Source organism: Botryllus schlosseri, chromosome 4 (genome assembly GCF_051294905.1).
Source record: "Botryllus schlosseri isolate E-star chromosome 4, Bs_hap1, whole genome shotgun sequence".
NCBI classification, from domain to species: Eukaryota; Metazoa; Chordata; class Ascidiacea; order Stolidobranchia; family Styelidae; genus Botryllus; species Botryllus schlosseri.
This window is the reverse complement of record NC_137239.1, coordinates 2,998,672-3,017,711: the sequence shown is the minus strand read 5'-3', so window position 1 is coordinate 3,017,711 and position 19,040 is coordinate 2,998,672. Positions and strand designations below refer to the sequence as shown.

Below are 19,040 nucleotides of genomic sequence, written 5' to 3'. Positions count from 1 at the left end.
CTGAACAGCATATTTCACTAATACAGAAAAAGTAGAGCACAGATAATCTCCAACGTCCTACTAAGTATGCCTCAGGGATGCAGGCCTATGCAATCGGCGTTCCGAATCTTTCGCACGTTTGAAGAAGACTTAGCCTATATGACACCGAGGGTACATGGTTGAACATCGGCTAACTTCGATTCAACGCGAACCAAGTGTCAAGCTGGTTTCGCAATCTTATTATAAAGGTCTAGTTACAGCCAGAAATATGTTCTTTTCAACGCGTCTGCACTAATATGGAAACACAATTTTGCTGATTGCATTGAAACATTGATAATGACTATATTTACAGTATTCTCAAGACACATTGCTACACTAACCTATTAATCAATATAAAGAAATGTATTCGTACCTATGCATCCCGCTGTGGGATCACCCGAAAATCCAGAGAAACAGGAGCAATCATTTGTTAAATTATCGTAACAACCGGCATTTTCACCACAATCTCGAGGATCACAAAAATTCTCTGAATTCAATATGGAATTACAAATTAGAACGGATTATCATACATCATTTATAGCAAACTTGAGCATCCTTTTCCGTCTTCAGAAGGCACGAAACCCTCCATGCAGATGCATTGATAGGATCCGGGGGAATTTTGACAAATCTGTCCAGTCGCATCGCATGTTGAATTGTCCGAACATTCATTTATATCTGTCGGTGTGACAAATAACGATATCATTGTTATAATCTATTTTCGTGGGCGCGCAAGAATAGTGAGTTGATATGCATCTTATGGCTTTTGAATTATAAGATCTTAAAAAATCCCAATCCATCGACTATTCCCGATTTATAGGCTACATGATTAGAAATTGTGCTATACGATTTCTTTTCAATACGAACCTAACCATGAATGTAATACAATGATCGTGATCATCGCTTTTATTATGTTTATCACCTCATCATACACAATGCAAAGTGCGATACACAATACACAATGTAATGTAGTTAACAGATAGGAGGATATCGAAACCACTTAATAAGGAAGGTATCACAATCCAATATCCACCTCCGACTAATGCCCGGTGTACGGGTGTTCGATCTTGAGATTTGGCTGTCTTTTATTCGACAGTCACTCTATGGACTTTTTTAAATGAAGTAGGTTCAGCAAAATAGTTGAGGAAGAGCCCAATTAAACCATCAAACGTCAAAACGTGGTACATCAGAAACTCGAACCGGGGTATCTCGTACGGGTGTCGATTGATTAACAACGACAATTTCACGTAATAACTAGTATGGGGATTGGGGAATCTACATCTACATGACTGTATAGTATATCTAAAACTATATTGAGTAGCATAAAGCGTTCAATGGTAATTAGGATATCGACCTCTATTTTGAATTTTAGCCATCCATTTTAGATATATTTTGAACGTAGCCTATGGCAGTCATATGGAACCCTCATAGGAACTAAATTACAGGATCAAACCCTTATCATGGTTGTTTGAAACGTACGGAGTAAAATTACTGGTGAATGCCTGCATGCTGCGGTATCAGTGATTGTCGTTCCAAGCACGAGGGACTTTCCGAGTCTCAGTGCGTGAAAACCCTCGGCTGTGTGCATAAGGTATTAACAAAACACGCAAAACAAAGAGTCGAAGATTGACGCGTGTGTGCGAGCGAGACTGAAAGATCTCGGACAATAGAATTCGTAAAGACAACCTATAGTGTCACTTTTATGTCGGGCAAAGTACTAATAATACTGGAAGCCGAACTGGGTTGTTTGATTGATAAACTGCAAATAATCGTTTCGGAATCCTTGTATTGTATTGTGTCTTGTATATAGAATATTACAACATATGCGATGTTGGGATAAAAATAATATACAGCGAGTTTCATTAGCCTAAACATTCCATGATTCTTTCAGATGTAAAGATATAGAATAATATGATTGATACTGATGGTGACATCGATTCCTTGGTAGCCGAAAAGCTTTGTCAGGTACCTTGGGCACCTCATAGTTCAAGATAAAATGAAACTGATGATCATGATACTTTTGCTGCATTCTTATTTCGGAGGCAAGGCCTGTCGCCCATGTTAGAGAACACAACGTTGTACTAACGTAAAGTTCCAATATAGTGATTGCTAAACTGCTGTTTGGAATACTTTTTCTCTATATTGCATTCTTGCGGTCCGTGGCCTCTATGATACTTGGAAAGTGACCTTAGTTTGCGATGCCTGTTGACCAACTCCACTTTTAATACTTTTTCCAGCGTTACTGAGCTACTCAGCAAACCGTACAAATCGTAATGAATAGTCCTTACCGATGCAGTTGATTTCATCGCCGTCGGTAGCATCGTAGCCAAATTCACACCGACAATGCAGATCCAAACATTGGGAATTATTTCCGCAGGAAGGACAGACTGTTTAAATGAGAAGAACGTGACTAGACAGACATATTCATTGAAGTATGACGAAAGAAATGGAAAATGATAAAGAAAAGAGTGGATGAATGATATCTAGCATTTGAAATTGGTTGGAATTATTGGATAGATATCGTATTCGAACTATCAAATTATCCTTCTTAGTCATTTGTTTTAAATTTACAGTGTCCATCAGCTACTAGGTATGCATAAAAAGTAGTCTGTTATTATGGCGATAACTAAACACTACAACGCTGAATATAAATTGGAAATTTTAAGCGTCAAGAGATATGCTAAGCCCTGATATCCTGCCCGTTACTCTAATAGAACGCTGATTCTCGATGACCCGAATGTATATCGTTTCTCACTTGTGGCAGGAAACTCGCTCGGTTCCAATGAACAAGACCCTACTGACTGATCCACAAGTACTGCGATATGTTGTTGAATATGTTAGATCGACTCGAGGAATATTGTAAAACCTTTTTATGTGCACATGTGTACCTATCTCAGTTATATATCATGAACTTTCTGTAGCATTTAACTTGTTTCTGTCCGGGGCGCAAAAAGCCTTCAGTTGTGATAAGCGCCACTCATGCCAATGTTTTTACCTATAATAATGAACAAGACTGTAAATGGATCAGCTGTCGCAAATTTATTCTCTGCACAACTCCACAAAGCCTTGAAAGATTTTGCAATCAAAAGGTAGTCAGCCACATCTAATATAAACATTACGCATCTATGAAGTATTCTCCCCGTCGTAATTTTTGTATCCAGGAGTCATATTTTTTGTTTTATAAACTTAGCTAAAATTCCCGTCTCAACCCCGAAGGTAAAAATCGCCTTTACTTAGGCTTCAAATACCAATCAATTTTTTATACCTTTAGTGCAGATGCTATCTATGCACGAGCAGGTTTGATTAGCGCTGCATGTAGAATCACAGACTGCCTCGCATGCTGGTGCTGAAAAGGGATAAAGTGAATGCGTCATAGACATATGCGTGTGCTTTACGCTGACACAGCATTAAACCGCGCACATTATTAACTCGACAAACGTTACAAAATAAGATTTGTAACATGTAGATTTCACAAATAAATGTATGCCGTATGAAATCAAATACAGACAAAGGGAACACTTCGGTGGCGTCCAATTAATAAATAAAATTCTCATGGCGTGCCTTTGATCAAGATTTATCGTAGCATTCAGCTAAATAAGACAGGATCCAAGATCAAAATATTAGATTTGATTGTGTTGTATCGATTCGTACCATGGCACTGCCATATACTTAACTTACCCAAGCAAATCGTTCCATTTTGTACGTATCCGTCAAAGCAGGTACAATTATACGATCCGACGGTGTTGATGCAGTTAGCATTCCGATCGCACGAATGGGTTTCAGTAGAACATTCGTCTATATCTGAAGCATGTATAGATAGTTATTAATGCCAATCGTATATCATATGGCCTATGTATTATCGACTAATGCAAAAACTTTGGCGTTACAGATTCTATACAGTCTGATAAGTTACCAATCAGACAACACGATTAAGGGATGAAGAATTCAAATTGTAAAACATTGCCAAGGCGGATAGACTTGTTTCTTACACGTGCACTGCATTGCACTGTTTGACGATTAGGCTACCCTACATATATGTTGAATTCACATCTATATTTTTTAGCGTAGCAGCCTGTGATTCACAGACCGCTTCAAGTGAGTGGAAATCAAATCATATTTCTTAAACACTGATAACTGTTCGATGCTCATAATACACTGAACAGACCGGTTCACGGCTCCAAATCTTGTCGGCTCTAATCCGTACCTTTCATTGTTTGACATGTTTGTGAGAATGGATGGCCGCTAATCACGTGCACTGATTACATTATTTTAATAATTAGGATTAGGAAACGTGTGACGTAGCAGTTTAAAGTGCAGACCATGTAATTCCTAATGTAATAATGGCAGTGAACGAGATTGTAAGTTGAATATGGAAACAGCTAGTTATAACTTCATTTATCACGGCATACTTGGATATGCTGACTTTATTCGTTACCTGCAATACAGATGCGACGTACGTAGGCTGTACGTAATCCACGTACTTAAATAAATTTTACTTCAAAGTAAAGGGCATTTTTGGTTGAGTTTATATATCCTATTGTATCAGTCCACGCATTAACATTACTGAATAGATTTGTGTTCTAAATGCGAAGCCGAGCGAGCCGCGCTATGTCCAGGTCTGCTATGCAGTGTATATATTATATACAAGAGCACGTCGCAATTAGTGAGTGAAGGAATGAATACTCACCTGAGCAAGCAGTCCCATTTCCTTGGTATCCATCTTTGCAACTACACGAAAGCGTTCCGTTACTGTTAGTGCAAACGGCATTCACGTCGCAAGTTATGTTAGCCTTGTCGCATGCGTCTGAAACTTCATACACCAACAATACAAGATATTACATGGATGTGTATGACATGCTATATACATTTAAACGCATATTCAGAATGGAATTGGCATACTGCAACATTTTTGCTGCTGAATAGCAGTCCATATAATATAGCAACAGACACACGCGGCATTCATTATACTTCTAACGGTTTATTAATATGTGCGGCCTCCGGAATATTAAAGCGTTCCAAACACAGCAGATTTCTAATGTATTAGGCGAGGAAACCCAAAAAGTGATTTCACATTCCGATTTAATTGTAGGAAACATTTTTGAAGTTTCGTAGGTTTTTGGACCTAATGCGAAGAGATGGTATTGAGGAATCGTAGTACCACGATATAATTAATTTGAAAAAAATTGTGAAACCTCTCGTTACTTGTTACGGTTTGTTGCTTTCGCAAGTGCTGTCTTGTTCTTTCTTAGCTTCACTCTCATTTTGTCAGACAGCATTGTTGCGCCACAATGCCAAACTCGATCACAATGCAAATTTCGAGGATGATTTTGGAATGTTCCAGGACAATGAGTAGGATAAAATTTATATTTTCGTAATCAGTACAGCTGCAGCTTTCCATTGATACTCGTTTTATCGAATTTGGCGCTCGGTAAGCTGGTCGAATATGACCGTAAAGTCGCCTTTGGTGAAATGGAAAGTATGACGTAACCCAAATGCAGTGGAGCCGTTCACTCTTGATGTGTCCACACCATATAGGACACTATGATATCACACTTTTTGTCAGACAGCATTGTTGCGCCACAATGCCAAACTCGATCACAATGCAAATTTCGAGGATGATTTTGGAATGTTCCAGGACAATGAGTAGGATAAAATTTATATTTTCGTAATCAGTACAGCTGCAGCTTTCCATTGATACTCGTTTTATCGAATTTGGCGCTCGGTAAGCTGGTCGAATATGACCGTAAAGTCGCCTTTGGTGAAATGGAAAGTATGACGTAACCCAAATGCAGTGGAGCCGTTCACTCTTGATGTGTCCACACCATATAGGACACTATGATATCACACTTTACATCAATTGCGAGAGCATTGAATCATTGACAGAAGTTACCCAATCTTTAACTTTCACGTTACAATTATATGTGAATACAGATTAGAAGAGTTTTGCACCAATTTTTCCAGAGGCTAATCAATGAAAGGAAGACCTTGTTTATTCATCATGAGGTTTTTTGGACGAATATTTTAATTAAATATGAATTTGTTCCTGAAGAAGGTGGCAATATATGCTCTGGTGATAGAAATCCGGGGTATCATATTTCAACGTCAAGAGCATGTCATCCACTCAAACAAATTTAAATAATAAACACTAACCTTTTGTTCCCTCTGTCGTTTCGCTGAGCGACGATGCCTCTGCAATATTATAAATCTTTTTATATGTGATGAAAAGCAAATGGTTGAAAGTAAGTAAGACGAAGACAGTGCATTCATCATTATTCTGACAAACTGAAATTTCTGACATTTTGACTAAATCGTCGAGTCACACACAGCAATTCAAATCATTGAATTATAGTAATGAGTAATGGCAGACTCGAGAACTAGTATTCTGTCTTTAGATTGAAAAGAACAATGTTTGAAGACAATAACAATCACTAAAGAGATGCTGTTTTAAAAGAATCAATAGCCTATCGAATCGAATCGTATCGTATTCACGCGATAACACTATGTAACAAGCAACATAATCTATGTGTCGTCGGAAAAGATTGCTATATTATGTTTGCTAATACCAAAAAAAGAATGCACGAAAGATCTTAGTCATACCACCATACCTTGGTTTACATGTTACTAAGACTAATTCCAATCTAAAGCATATGGATATATGGACCAACATTGTGCTGTATAGTGTAATTAATAAACTATGGTGGTCCAGGATGAGAAAGGACCCGATTTCAATCTAATGTAAATTCGAGCAATTGGATTTAAAGGTCGTTCCTTCTACTCATATCAATTTCATATAATAAATTTAACCAGGGGCGGCCAACCCGTGAACTTGCAAAGCCAACCAACGTAATTTGTGTTTATAATTGCTATTATATCAGTTCCGACGCATTATAGCGTAGCCGGGGGCAAGCGACATTTTCCTCAAATGTTCATATAGGACCATAAAGCAGCATATTTCAAGGCAGATTCCTTTGGCGTGAAATTTTATTTGCACTTCGCGGGATTTATTGTCACTCGATATCTTGATTTTAGTATTGGTACACCATCTCCAGAATTATGGCTAACTGTTTTCGCAATTACGAAAGAACATGTCGTCCAACATGTGAGTTCGCGTATGCACTCGCAGAAAGATCGATATCGATATTTCCATGCGCTGAACAATCGTGTCCTTGCGGCCTTGCCAAATGAGTCCAGCGATATACAGAGGAGGCTCGCAATATATGCAAGTAAAAATATTATACACCGAATTAATGTATTACCTATGCAAAATTATCGCGTTGGACAATGATGCACGGTGTGTTTTAATGACATAATAGTTATCGACTTTGATCGACAAGATAAGATTTCTTTTCACCGGTACCTAATCCGGTTCAGTTCAAAAATATTACGAACATTCCAGTGGCCCGCTCGCCCCGTTTGTTTGTTGTGGTATTCATGGTGTTTGTCGACGACTATGGTCATTTACACCAGGGCGATATTTTTAATTTTTTCCGTAACTGCCGACTTATAGCACGGCCCACGTCTAAGCTCTTTGTAAGACACCACTTACGCGGATGAGGTGGCGGAGAGGAGCATAGCTAAACCTCCCACACTTAGGTATTGGATTTCTGTAGTCGACATCGGTCGGACTCGAACCCGTACGCATTGGTGTTGCAGCCGCCGATTACACCACTGCGCTATCCCGCCATTCCGCTCATTTATTCGTAAATGACATGTATGCCTTCCGTCGAAAAGGTTGGCCATCCTTGTACTAAACTAACCTGTTGTTACAACAGTTGTGTGGTCGAACATTCCTGAACCTGAAATAGTTTGTATATCAATAAAGGTAAATGGTGAAGCGACAAGAATGATGGAGTATCAAATTCATCCCTGTTTTACATGTTAAAGTTACGTGAAACTAACCTATCTCCCGGACTGTGGTTTCAATGACTGTCGATGATAGTATGGAAGAAATTATTGAACATCTTGTTAAATATGTGGCTCGCTCATATCATAAATATTCTAATGCTAAAACCACACCAATCTTCGTGTTTTTCGGTTCATGCTACAGGGCAAAATATCGTAGAGTCGCAGGTATCGACCTCTTCAGAGTTACGATTTTTGATATTGTGTATTTAACTACATTCGAAGAATGTGACTGATGCATGGATTATAGTTTGTTTCAAACGAAGCCCTGAAAAGGTTCATGAATAGTAACATGTTCGCGCTCGATTTTAGATAACAACAATGAGAGTTTAGTCACAATGAAAATCATCACCCCAATACATATCCGTTAGTCAGAGTGAGTGTTTAGGAGCATTTGTACGACGTAATTCAGCATGAAAAATAAGGACGATGCATTCTCTTTGACAACCATCAACGACGCCCTCTGGGCTAATTTCTTCCCATACTGACGGGGCTATGATTTTAGGACGTTTTGTGTAAATTTTTGTTATAAAAATTATTTCAATCAAAGTTTATATTAACTGTCTACAGGAGGCATTCTTGTATTATTAAAACATCGTTGCTTCGAAGACGATTGACGTGTTTGAAAATCACAGCCGTCTATTGTAGTTAGAGCCACAATGAGACTTCATTCGTGGCAGAAAATTTAATTTCTATTGAAAATAAGAAATATCTCTTCAGTGATCAAGATCTGAAAGTTGCCGTTTGTCCTTGATGTTTTTGCGGCAGATACACCGAATCATGATATATACACAGTACACAAACACACACACACACACACACACATACGATATGTGCATATGCATACCATGGGTGCATGATGTGCACTGGGACTATGACTAAAAAAAAATTCAAAATTTTGCGTGTTCTGTAGTCACAAATGATGAAATTTTGCGTCCTGATTTCTTTTGTAGATACAGACTATATAATATATAGAGCGACTGATTTGATTTTAACTGACACAATTCCAATTGCGAAGGTTTAAAATAGTATTTTGGTGAATTTTGATTTCCCAGAGGGAATTAATCTTACCGTGTTCTTGTTTGCAGTCAAAGTTAAATAATTAATAAATAATTAATAATTACGATTTTAGATGTAGACCGTATATATCGCATAATTTCATTTTGTCTGACACAAATGAAACTGGGTGTTTGAAAAGGCGAAAGTAGAACAGCTCAAGATATTTTCAGCGATCTAGAAAACCGATTATATAGGAATATGATGCATAGGAAAATTTGAAAATGTCACATAATATATGTGGCAAAGCATCAGTTGATACTGGACGGCGGAATTGTGTTGTTGTGAAACTGCAAAATGGGTTGATGAGCAAGGGTTTTCATAAACTACAACATATATTGGTTGCCAACATCAAATTATGGATTCTTTAAGCATATATCAGAGTTCTCCCGTCCAACGTCTTCAACAATTCCAGCTCTCGGCTACAAATTCGGAGATGATGAGGTAAAATACAACGAAAACTTGGTACAGTCCACCAAGCCAGAATTCCAGGTTAAAATATTAGAAAACCGAGGATGAAGGGATGATTTCAAGTTTATCTATGAGCTTTAGTGAGCATGCCGCTCTTTCAGAGAAAATAGTAGATTACCACTAATCTAATGGTATAAACTTCCATCTCTACGCAATGCGAGACGGAGCTCAAGGGCCATGATTGCGTATACTTCCAAATACCCAGATGGAGAGTAACTTTGGAGATATCATGCTTATTCATCGCAAAGGCGTGTCAGGAACCCTGATATTATAACCAGATGTCCTAAGATGCAATCTACTAAAGCCCATCCGATTATCGGCGAGCCGATAACATCGAGGCTATATGACACTTTGAAAGAATTATCGGTATCGGCCATTGGAGCTGAAAAATTATCGGAAATTCTCGCGACGTCACAACATGGCGGTTGGAAGTTAGAAAACGATAATCTTTGACTGCTAGACTGAGAATATCGATATATTTCATATAGCTTACACTTTACAAGTGTCCAGATGCAGCCTTTCTGGTTTATTTCATGTTCAAGTATAATGATGTCTGTAAAAACTTTCAAATAATGATCTGAAGCTTTGAAAATATGCTTATCTATATCCAACTTCTTTTGAATATCGGCTGATGTATTGGGGTTATCGGTCAAGGTGTGAGATATCGGTTTTATCGGTATCGACCCAAAAATCCAATCTCGGTCGGTCTCAAGAATATATCAAAGATTCTTTGCTGCTATCTTTGCGCTCGAATGTCCTGCAACGATGAAGTGCCTTAAAACCCTATTGGAAGTCGGATATGTCCGTTGTACTTGTCCCTGCCACTAACATATTAACAGAAAGAGAAGTCTAATTGATGGATGAACTTCTCCAGAGGTGCAAAAGGACATATATTTGAAGATTAAATTTGTAGCAAAGAATATCACTGAATTGTAATTTATTTCTATATTTGGACCAATGTCGAAAATTGAAGAAAGTTCGTGCGGGACATTTTTTTCCGATTTGAAGAAAATGATTATAATTTTTCAAATTTGTACCCAAATGTTCATTAATTCCTGCTACAGGCAAATTTTTTTTTCAAGTCCCAACTAGGGCAAGTTTTTGTTGCAGTTAAATCCGTGAAAAAGTTGCATTTATTTTTGACAGAAGTTGCAGTAAAACCTTGCATTTATATTTTCACAAAAGTTGCACTAAAAAACCACATTTTGCTCGGTTGACTAAAAAAAGGTCAACCTCACATTTCCACTAAAAAAAAGGTCAACTTTCCGGCTCAGCTCCCGAAATACCCGTAAGAGCGTTACTTCAGTGCTCATTTACGGTATTTCAGTCGAATTCGGTCGTGTATTGCACCAAAATCAAAAATAATTTCATGAAAAAGCTAAAAAATGGAAGAAAAAAAAATGGACAAAAGTTGAAAAAAGTTGCACTATAAGATTAATTCAAACAGCTTAAAACAGCATTCTACATATCGTACGAGTATTTAGGAAGCTGCCGGAAGCCGTAAAATAAGTTGCAAAAGTTGCAAAAACTTGCCCTAGTCATAACCCTAATGTGCACATGCCACCGTACAAGAAAGGTGCAGATATAAACTTTACGGCTTTCTAAGTCTTGCACCACGTTTGCCTGCAATCCCAGTAATGCATGAGCGCCAAGCAGGGTTGTCATGGATACCAGTGTTACCAATCAGGTCTTTGGTTTGACCCGGCCGGGGATCGAACCCACGGCCTACCGATCAAGCAGTCGGACGTTTCACCATTACGCTATCTTGTCTATGGATTATCACTAGGGCAAGTTTCAGAAACTTTTGTCACTTTTTTCAGCATCTAGCTGCTTCCTTAATAGGCTACTCAGAATTTATGTAGTTTCATGCTCAAAGCTGTTTGTGGTAATTTTATAATGCAGCTTTATTCTATTTTTCATGCAACTCTTTACTACAACTTTAATCAAGTATTGCGCAAAATGTAAAGGAGCGATTTGGAAAACAAGTTATAAAATATTTCAAGTATGGTTCTATTTTCTTTGATTTGTCATAACAAAGAGCTGTGTGATGGATTAGCTGCATCTCAATAATACCAATGACGCAGTGACTTTCTAGGTAGAAGTTCAACAGTCCCTAACCAACCGACAGTTCTCAATTTATATGTGAATTGTGATAGATCACTTGATTAATGCTCTTTCGTTCGAATTTGAGGTAGTATCCCATTTTAGGACGCTCAGGCGAGACCATCGAAAACTACATTTTCACTAGGTCCCCCTGTTACGACTATTGATTTTGGTTCAGTCGCTAACACTGAATTTTGCTACAATGCCTTGGCGAAAGTTTCCAGACCTTGGGGATTCGGGGTGTGGTATTTTGCTTGTTTGGAGGGAGTGGGAGAGGGATGAAATATCTCTTTGCTGCTTGGCTTCTCGCGGAAAATGATTACCGCACTGCGTTATTTTCTTGTTCCGTAACGGCAAAAATGTAATTTTCGTTGGTCTTGCCAGACCGTCCGTGAAATGGGAGAGTACCAAATTTGACAGTTGTACAGGAGCTGACAGCGAAATGCTGTCATGTAGTTTTCAAACCTAAAGAACATCAAGGTGCAAGCATCATATACTCAATAGCCAAGAAAAAAATTGAACAAGCAGGCACTCTGCAGAACTGTTAGGTTACACAAAAAAACATTTCGAATATCTCATACCCTAGTATTGGAGAATAAATTATAATTGTCACTTTTTACTGCAACTGTTGTTAAAATCGAAGTGCAACTTTCTCTCTAATTAGTGCAACAAAAATGCCATAATTATTACTTGAAAAGAACTACTAATTCTAACACAAGCGTTTCAAATTTCTCATCAATCAAAATTGATTTAACAATCCTGCTTCATATACATAACTGGTGAACCGCAAGTTTGTCTTACAGGCTAAACGTACAAGGAATATGCTCGAAGGACGTTTCATGGAAATCGAACGCAGTTTGTTTTATTTCATATATTTGCCTAAAAGCTTTAATTTAGGTATTTCTCCGACTTTTAAAATGTTTTAAAAGTAGTTCACAAGTCCACAGATGTTGCTCAGCATTGGAATATGACTAAATAGGATCGCGGATTTTGGAAACACCATATTTAAGTATAATCAGATCGAAAAATAATTTAGATACATTTTGGCTATGTAGGCTATAGGCCAGGGGTGGGAAAATTACAGCCTGCAACACCGTTCTGTGCGGCCCGCGAGAGTCTAAAGAAACTTATTGAAATGTTGATAAAATGCGTACTAAAAATCGAATTAATGCAGGCACTTGATTTAACTTTTTCACCATGATAATGCTAAGGCAGTGGGTCTCAATCTGCGGACGCGTGCCCCTTGGGGTCATGAAAGCATCTGAAGGGGATCGTGAAGCTAAGCTCAACTGAATACTTTTTTCGCGCTTCGCGCGATTTACTTTCAATTTATAGTTATTGATCTGTATTTAGTATGAATTTGATATTGAAAAATCTCTCATCAATAGTCGTAACCTCCCATGCCACCAAACTATCCGTTAGGTTTGCTATAGCAGCCTGGTTGCGTTTTGTGATATGACGATAAGGGGGCTAGAAATCTACACATATAGTAGAAATGTGTTTGAAGCTAACAGGGTTATGATGCTGTCAGCATTGTGTGTCCTGGAACTGAACCCAAAGCGGAATTAGTAAATCTATGAACAAATCACTGCTCACAGATTTAAATTTCAATCCTGTTCGGAGAATCGAATCTATAGTTTTGACAAATTGGTTATTGAGGTCGATCAGCCAATGAAATCTCGCCACTGTTTCTGGCGCGTGTACGATATCATCATAGCAATGTTTGGTTTGTTTCAAATAAGCATATATATTATCTGCATGTCCTCACTATATAATCAAATACCAGCAATATTGCGTTTAAGTTGGCGCAACCATCGAGTTATTATTCTCTATTCCACATCTTAACAATTCGTATGTGACCTAAACTGTAGAGTTAATTACTGTCGATAATTAGAAATGAGAATTACCAAGATGGCATATTATTATGCATATTGAAACTAACAGATTTGCAACAATTTTGCCTGTGGTTTACTCAAATAAATATACATATCGCTGTGTGTCAACAAACGATGGATATTGATTTCTTTCTAATACAAATTTGGGGCGTAGGATTTGAAGACAATACCTCGCCGTATAGGCCTACTCATACAAAATGAAGATATTTGATACTAACCTGTCGTTCCCTCAGTCAATGCGCTGAACGTTGCAGCCTCTACAAAATATTATATTAGTTCAATATCGATAAATCTGACGAAGGTATTCCCATTATATATATTCCATATGTGAAATACACATGGCTGGACTGTGCTGTATTATCAATGATAGTCGATAGTTCTATGAAAAATATCCTACTTGTGAGGCCCGAAGAATGGAATTTAGATTCAAAATTCGAAATAAACGATTTGCTGAGTTTTTGCTCGGTGATAATATTGAAAAGAAGAGCTTGCATCGTCGTCGAGTGGCGATAATAAATACCTAATATTTCAATCAAAATATCAAAGTATTTCCAGAGAATATGGACATTCATGTCCTGCTAATACAAATATGCGGCATCACATTTTAGGGTCAATACCCTGCCATATGCCCATGCAAATTTAACATAGTCAAGACTAATTTTTCGTTCCTTTAGTCGTTTCGGTGAACGTTAAAGCCTCTGCAGCAACATAAATTTACTTATATATGACGTAAAGCAACTGGTTACAAGTAAGTATGACGTAGACACCGAATCCATAACTATACTATACCTGCTGAAAATACGTAACTGGCATGAAAACTGGAGTATGGTGTCACCGACAGAAGAATGTTCTATGAAACGAATTATAAAAGCGCCACGCCCGACTGCTAGAATTTTATTTTTTGAGATAGAATAAAACGGATTGAAGACGACATAACAATCAATGGTGATGCTATCTTTCATGGAGCTGAATAAGAAACATTCAAATGCATGTTGTAGTAAGGTAAACTTATGAAAATCTGTGAACTATATTGTTACCAATAAACTTCTTCATCAATATGTTTGTTAAAGTGTGTAGTAACATGTGTTAAAATGTAGAAGTTCAACTCTTGTGGGAAACCCCAAAAAAATCTGTTAAATTTGACGATTTTAAAAATAAAATTAAAATTTAAAAAAAAAATTATCTATCGTCAATAAGTAACATAGGACGGGTTTAATGACGGTTTTTCATGATTCTCACTTAATTGGTAACGCTTATATTTCACTACACTCTCTGCTTTGTGAAAACACCACACCCACTTTTAAATTTGTTCGCGAAATAGCCTTCATTTCACGTTGCTATGTTTACTGAAGAGGTATTTCTCATGCACAATATCAGACTCAACATCATCGTGACTGCAATTTTTGCATGTAAGGCCTTTACATACTCCACAGGCCGAAATGCATGTGACCTCATTCCTCTTGCAGCTGCATATCCGGTTGTCGCAATCTTTAGGACAATTAGGCTACAGCCTGTGAAATGCAATAGCTCATCGGGAGCCATGGGCTCCAGTGTTCGAACTGCACGCCATGCACGCCACGCCACGCCATGCACGCCTATTGTTCATCCGTAATCGCTGGGGTTCGAAGACATATTCTGTAAAATAATCCAATCCCGGGTCTGCAGGTACGGGCGGAGTGTACGTTGTACAGCTGCACCCTCTGTTAGAGGTAGTGTCTCTGGTTTCATCACTCCTGCCGCTGTCTTCGTTAAGAACATGTTGTATCTTTTGGTCAACTGCTGCAACCATCAAAGGAACACAATGACATTCTGAAAGCAACGGCTCAGATACTGCTCGTAGTTCAGGAAATTGTTGGCAATTCCCTGTCATTTTAGACGCTGTTCCCACGTTACCATGTACAGAATTCATCCACCATCAATTACGAGGGTACACCATTGTCGGTTTGTCAAGTCCAGTGGGTTGAAATTGAAAATTCTCCAATTTTAGCCTTGTTCATCTCCTGTTTTTTTTTTCGGAAGGGAGGTGCGAAGCCACCTGAGAGAAATGATTTTTCTTGAACTTCGAATGAGTTTAATTTTTGCTGAAACTTCCGAATTCAACAATGGCAATAATCCTAATTAGGCCTATATTTCTATTTGAAATTCCGCCGTACCATTCGCACGCTGATATGCTAGATTTTGAGTGATACCGAACCTTGCACTAATAACAAGGCATCCTTGAATGAAGTGTAGCTGGTAAATGCGTGTAGCTGTCATTGGTTTTTGATTTAGGTTATGGTCAGGTCTGTTTGAGCTAAGCTCAAATGTGGTAATAGATGAGGTTAGGCACCAAAATTGCTAAAATGTATGTGTGCTACATGCTATCATTGCACAACGTTATGTTTAATAAAGTATTCAACTGGAATTCCATATTTGAGAAGTGTCTCAATAGCCATAATACCTCCCGCCACCAAACAATACATTCGGATTGCAAACAATCTGCTTACGCTTTTTAATATTTTTCGATATAACGATAAGGGGGGAGCGAAATATTTCACTGTAATCAAGGGTTGTATTGAAAAAAGTTTGAGAACCACTTGTGAATGATGATGGCCAGCATGTGTGAAGCATCTTGATAACAATGCAGGACGGATTCTCATTATCGTCTACGAGTCACCCGATTCCGATAAAGACCTTGGGCATTTCTACCATGTTGTGGTACTCCACCCAAAGTGCAGGTGTTCGCCCTCTTTTTGCGAATCGATTGAATGTTTCTTCAAACCTTCGCTCGCACTTCTGGTCTGGCTCCCATATCCCCATCAGCCACCTTTTCCATAAAGGACTCCATGTCACCACGCTCATCCTCAGTTGAGGCAATTTTCATGGTATGCATCGATGAGGAGGTGATCGCGGATTGTCTTGTCATCCTCCATCCATGATGTGGCTGGCTGTTGTGCTTCCGGCATATATCAACTGGATCACATCTAGTAGCCCAAAATCTTCCATGTTGTTACCAATTGATCCAAGATAAGATTTCAATATAGGTGAAAGCCACCCAACCTTGGAATGACTGGTAAATTGGTCTGCTTCAGAGTTGTAATGACTCGAGTTATGACTCGACTCGAATCACGATTTGGTGACTCGACTTGACTCGAGTCATTTTTACAAATGCGTAAAATAGCTCGACTCGAGTCAATTTTTGTATTGACTCGACTTTTACTGGAGTCATTGTGCATGACTCGAACCAAGTCATATGACTCAAGACTAGGAGGGCCAAGACAGACATTTCATTATAACATAGAAGAATAGTAAAGTTACCACATTATTGGTATTTCTTCTATCAGCCCTGATACTTGAAAATAGGGTCAGAAACTGTTAGAACTGAGGAAAATTACTGTAATATAATGAAGAGCTTCTTGGAGGTACAGAACTTCAATATACAATTGAATAGTACGTTCAATTGTTCATGTTTAAATAAACCCGAATATTTTCGACTGACACTCGTCAGGGGTAATTCTCTACTAGTCGATGACGATTACTTCTTGACAAGCGTCAGCCGAAAATATTCGGGTTTATTTCAATATGAATATACTACTTAATTGTATATCTTATGAATGCAAGCCATTCTATGTGACTCGAGCAGAGTTGAAAAAGGTGTGTTGAACCGAATTGAATTGAAAACTGAACAGTGAACATTATAACTTGGACTCGGACTCGAGTCAAAATGCGATGATGACTTGGACTCGGCCCTCTACTAGCTTACTTGGACTCGGACTTGACTCGGTGGTAAATTGAAAATGACTCGACTTGACTCGAGTCAAAATTATAAAAGTGAGATTGAGTTGTGACTCGGACCTTGTGACTTAGTTACAAGCCTCGTCTATGCTTTTTATTTTATATATATAGCCGGACGATCGACGATCACTATAGCGACCCCAGCGCGCTATGTGCAGTGTGTAGCTGTGCACTCTTCAAGTTTGGTGAAGATGGTTTTGAGGTCTTTAGGGTGTCCTTCAATAACTGGAAAGAACTCGATCTGTGTGTGCATTTTGCATCATTAGCATTGATTCTCTTCATCCAGCCATTCCAGTAGGAATGTTGAAGCTCAGGATCGTAGGCTTTATCATGATTGACCCACACCGCTGCTCATAGTGTGTTACCTGGATAGATGAGAGGCTGGTCCAAGCCGATCCATGAGCCAAGGATAAGAAATTATGGTGAAACAGCAATGAACCATGCAGTAACCATGACAATGAACTCACACAAGGCCGTGCTGCGTTCATAGTCGCTTTTTTATTTCGGTACAATTGCGTGCATCTTACAGCATGGAATGATACACAAAATACCGTTTTAGCCCATGCTGTATGGCTTAGAACTGTATTTGAGGAATTTCTGTACTGATTTTGATCCTATGTACGTGTTTTAAATCCAGTAATACAGTATACAGAATTTGTTGAATCGTTCGGTATCGAAGTACTGAACGGTGTACTTCTGACGGTATAACTATGCCATTAGTGCCATATATTTTCCACAAAACAGTCTGTAGCAAAATGAAAATGTCAAAAATCAATTGAAAATCATGAAAAACCATTATTAAACCCATCTTTAGTTACTTTTAGGCGATAAAGAAATTTTTTTAATTTTTATTTTATTTTTTCAAATTTGTCAAATTTACCAGCTTTTTTTTCTGGGTTTCCCACATGAGTTGAACTTCAACATTTTAACACATGTTATAGAAGACCTTGACAGACATATTGGTGAATAAATTGTTTGGTGACAATATAGTTTACAGATTTGTGAGATATTCCATAAAATGCCCTTACTATAATATTATTATTTAATAATAAAATCATGTTCTGGTGCTTATAACGGTGTTGGTCTTTTGCACCACAAGCCCAGAACAAAAGCTAAGCCAAGCCAAGCCAATAACACACGGTAACTTGCAAATTACGTATAAGATATTCTCAGTGAATGTATGTATGTATGTATGCATGCATTAATTATTATGAGAGTGCCAAAAGACGAGATTTGAATTGCTTTTCTTACATTACAAATTCGGGTCATCTGATTCAAAGGCAATTTCGTTTTCAAGGATAACTTTCACATAACCTAAAATAACCTGTTGCTCCGTAAGTCGTTTCGCCGAGTGTTACTGCATCTGCAATACGAGATACCAGTTCGTATATCGCGAAAGGTAAATCGGAAAAAGGCAATATTAACGAAGACATCGAATCCATCTCTATTCTACATATTAATGTTACGTTACTTACCTGTCGAATGGACCGTGGTATCATTGACTGTCGGTGATTCTATAAAATGAATTATTGAGACGAAATTCTAATTTAAATATTGAGAGGAACAGCTTTACAAAAAATTTTCCTGAGGATAATCAAAAGAAAGACGTATAATTGAATATTTAAATATATTGACGTGTTTCGTAATATGGTGAAAATTTTGTTTTTCTGATACAAATTTTGGGAATCACATTTTAAGACAAAACCGTGCCATACACACATAGATATATCACCCGATTGAATTCAACTTGACAATGCCTACAAAACAATATATTAGTTTATATATAATCAAACGCCAATGGTGAGATGGAAGTATAACGAAGAT

General features: G+C 38.0%; 2 protein-coding genes across 7 annotated transcripts in view; one reads left to right on the top strand and one right to left on the bottom strand.

The window, feature by feature from the left end:
* Nucleotides 1-19,040, top strand: part of LOC145437905 (uncharacterized) — a 109,856-nt gene that overhangs the window by 65,671 nt on the left and 25,145 nt on the right. The gene's annotated exons all lie outside the window — the stretch shown is intronic.
* The window catches only part of LOC145437879 (adhesion G protein-coupled receptor L4-like), a 46,081-nt gene that overhangs the window by 13,971 nt on the left and 13,070 nt on the right, over nt 1-19,040 (bottom strand). For 4 of the 6 annotated variants that reach the window (XM_080315219.1, XM_080315218.1, XM_080315221.1 and 1 more), the window contains 11 exons: nt 18,692-18,730; nt 18,541-18,579; nt 13,661-13,699; nt 7,773-7,811; nt 6,166-6,204; nt 4,703-4,825; nt 3,694-3,816; nt 3,281-3,361; nt 2,304-2,402; nt 565-693; nt 392-505 (listed from right to left, as the gene is read on the bottom strand). In XM_080315219.1, coding sequence (XP_080171345.1) covers nt 392-505; nt 565-693; nt 2,304-2,402; nt 3,281-3,361; nt 3,694-3,816; nt 4,703-4,825; nt 6,166-6,204; nt 7,773-7,811; nt 13,661-13,699; nt 18,541-18,579; nt 18,692-18,730 — 864 coding nt within the window. The remainder of the gene's footprint in view (nt 1-391; nt 506-564; nt 694-2,303; nt 2,403-3,280; nt 3,362-3,693; nt 3,817-4,702; nt 4,826-6,165; nt 6,205-7,772; nt 7,812-13,660; nt 13,700-18,540; nt 18,580-18,691; nt 18,731-19,040) is intronic. The other 2 variants (XM_080315220.1, XM_080315223.1) reach the window with 2 other exon arrangements.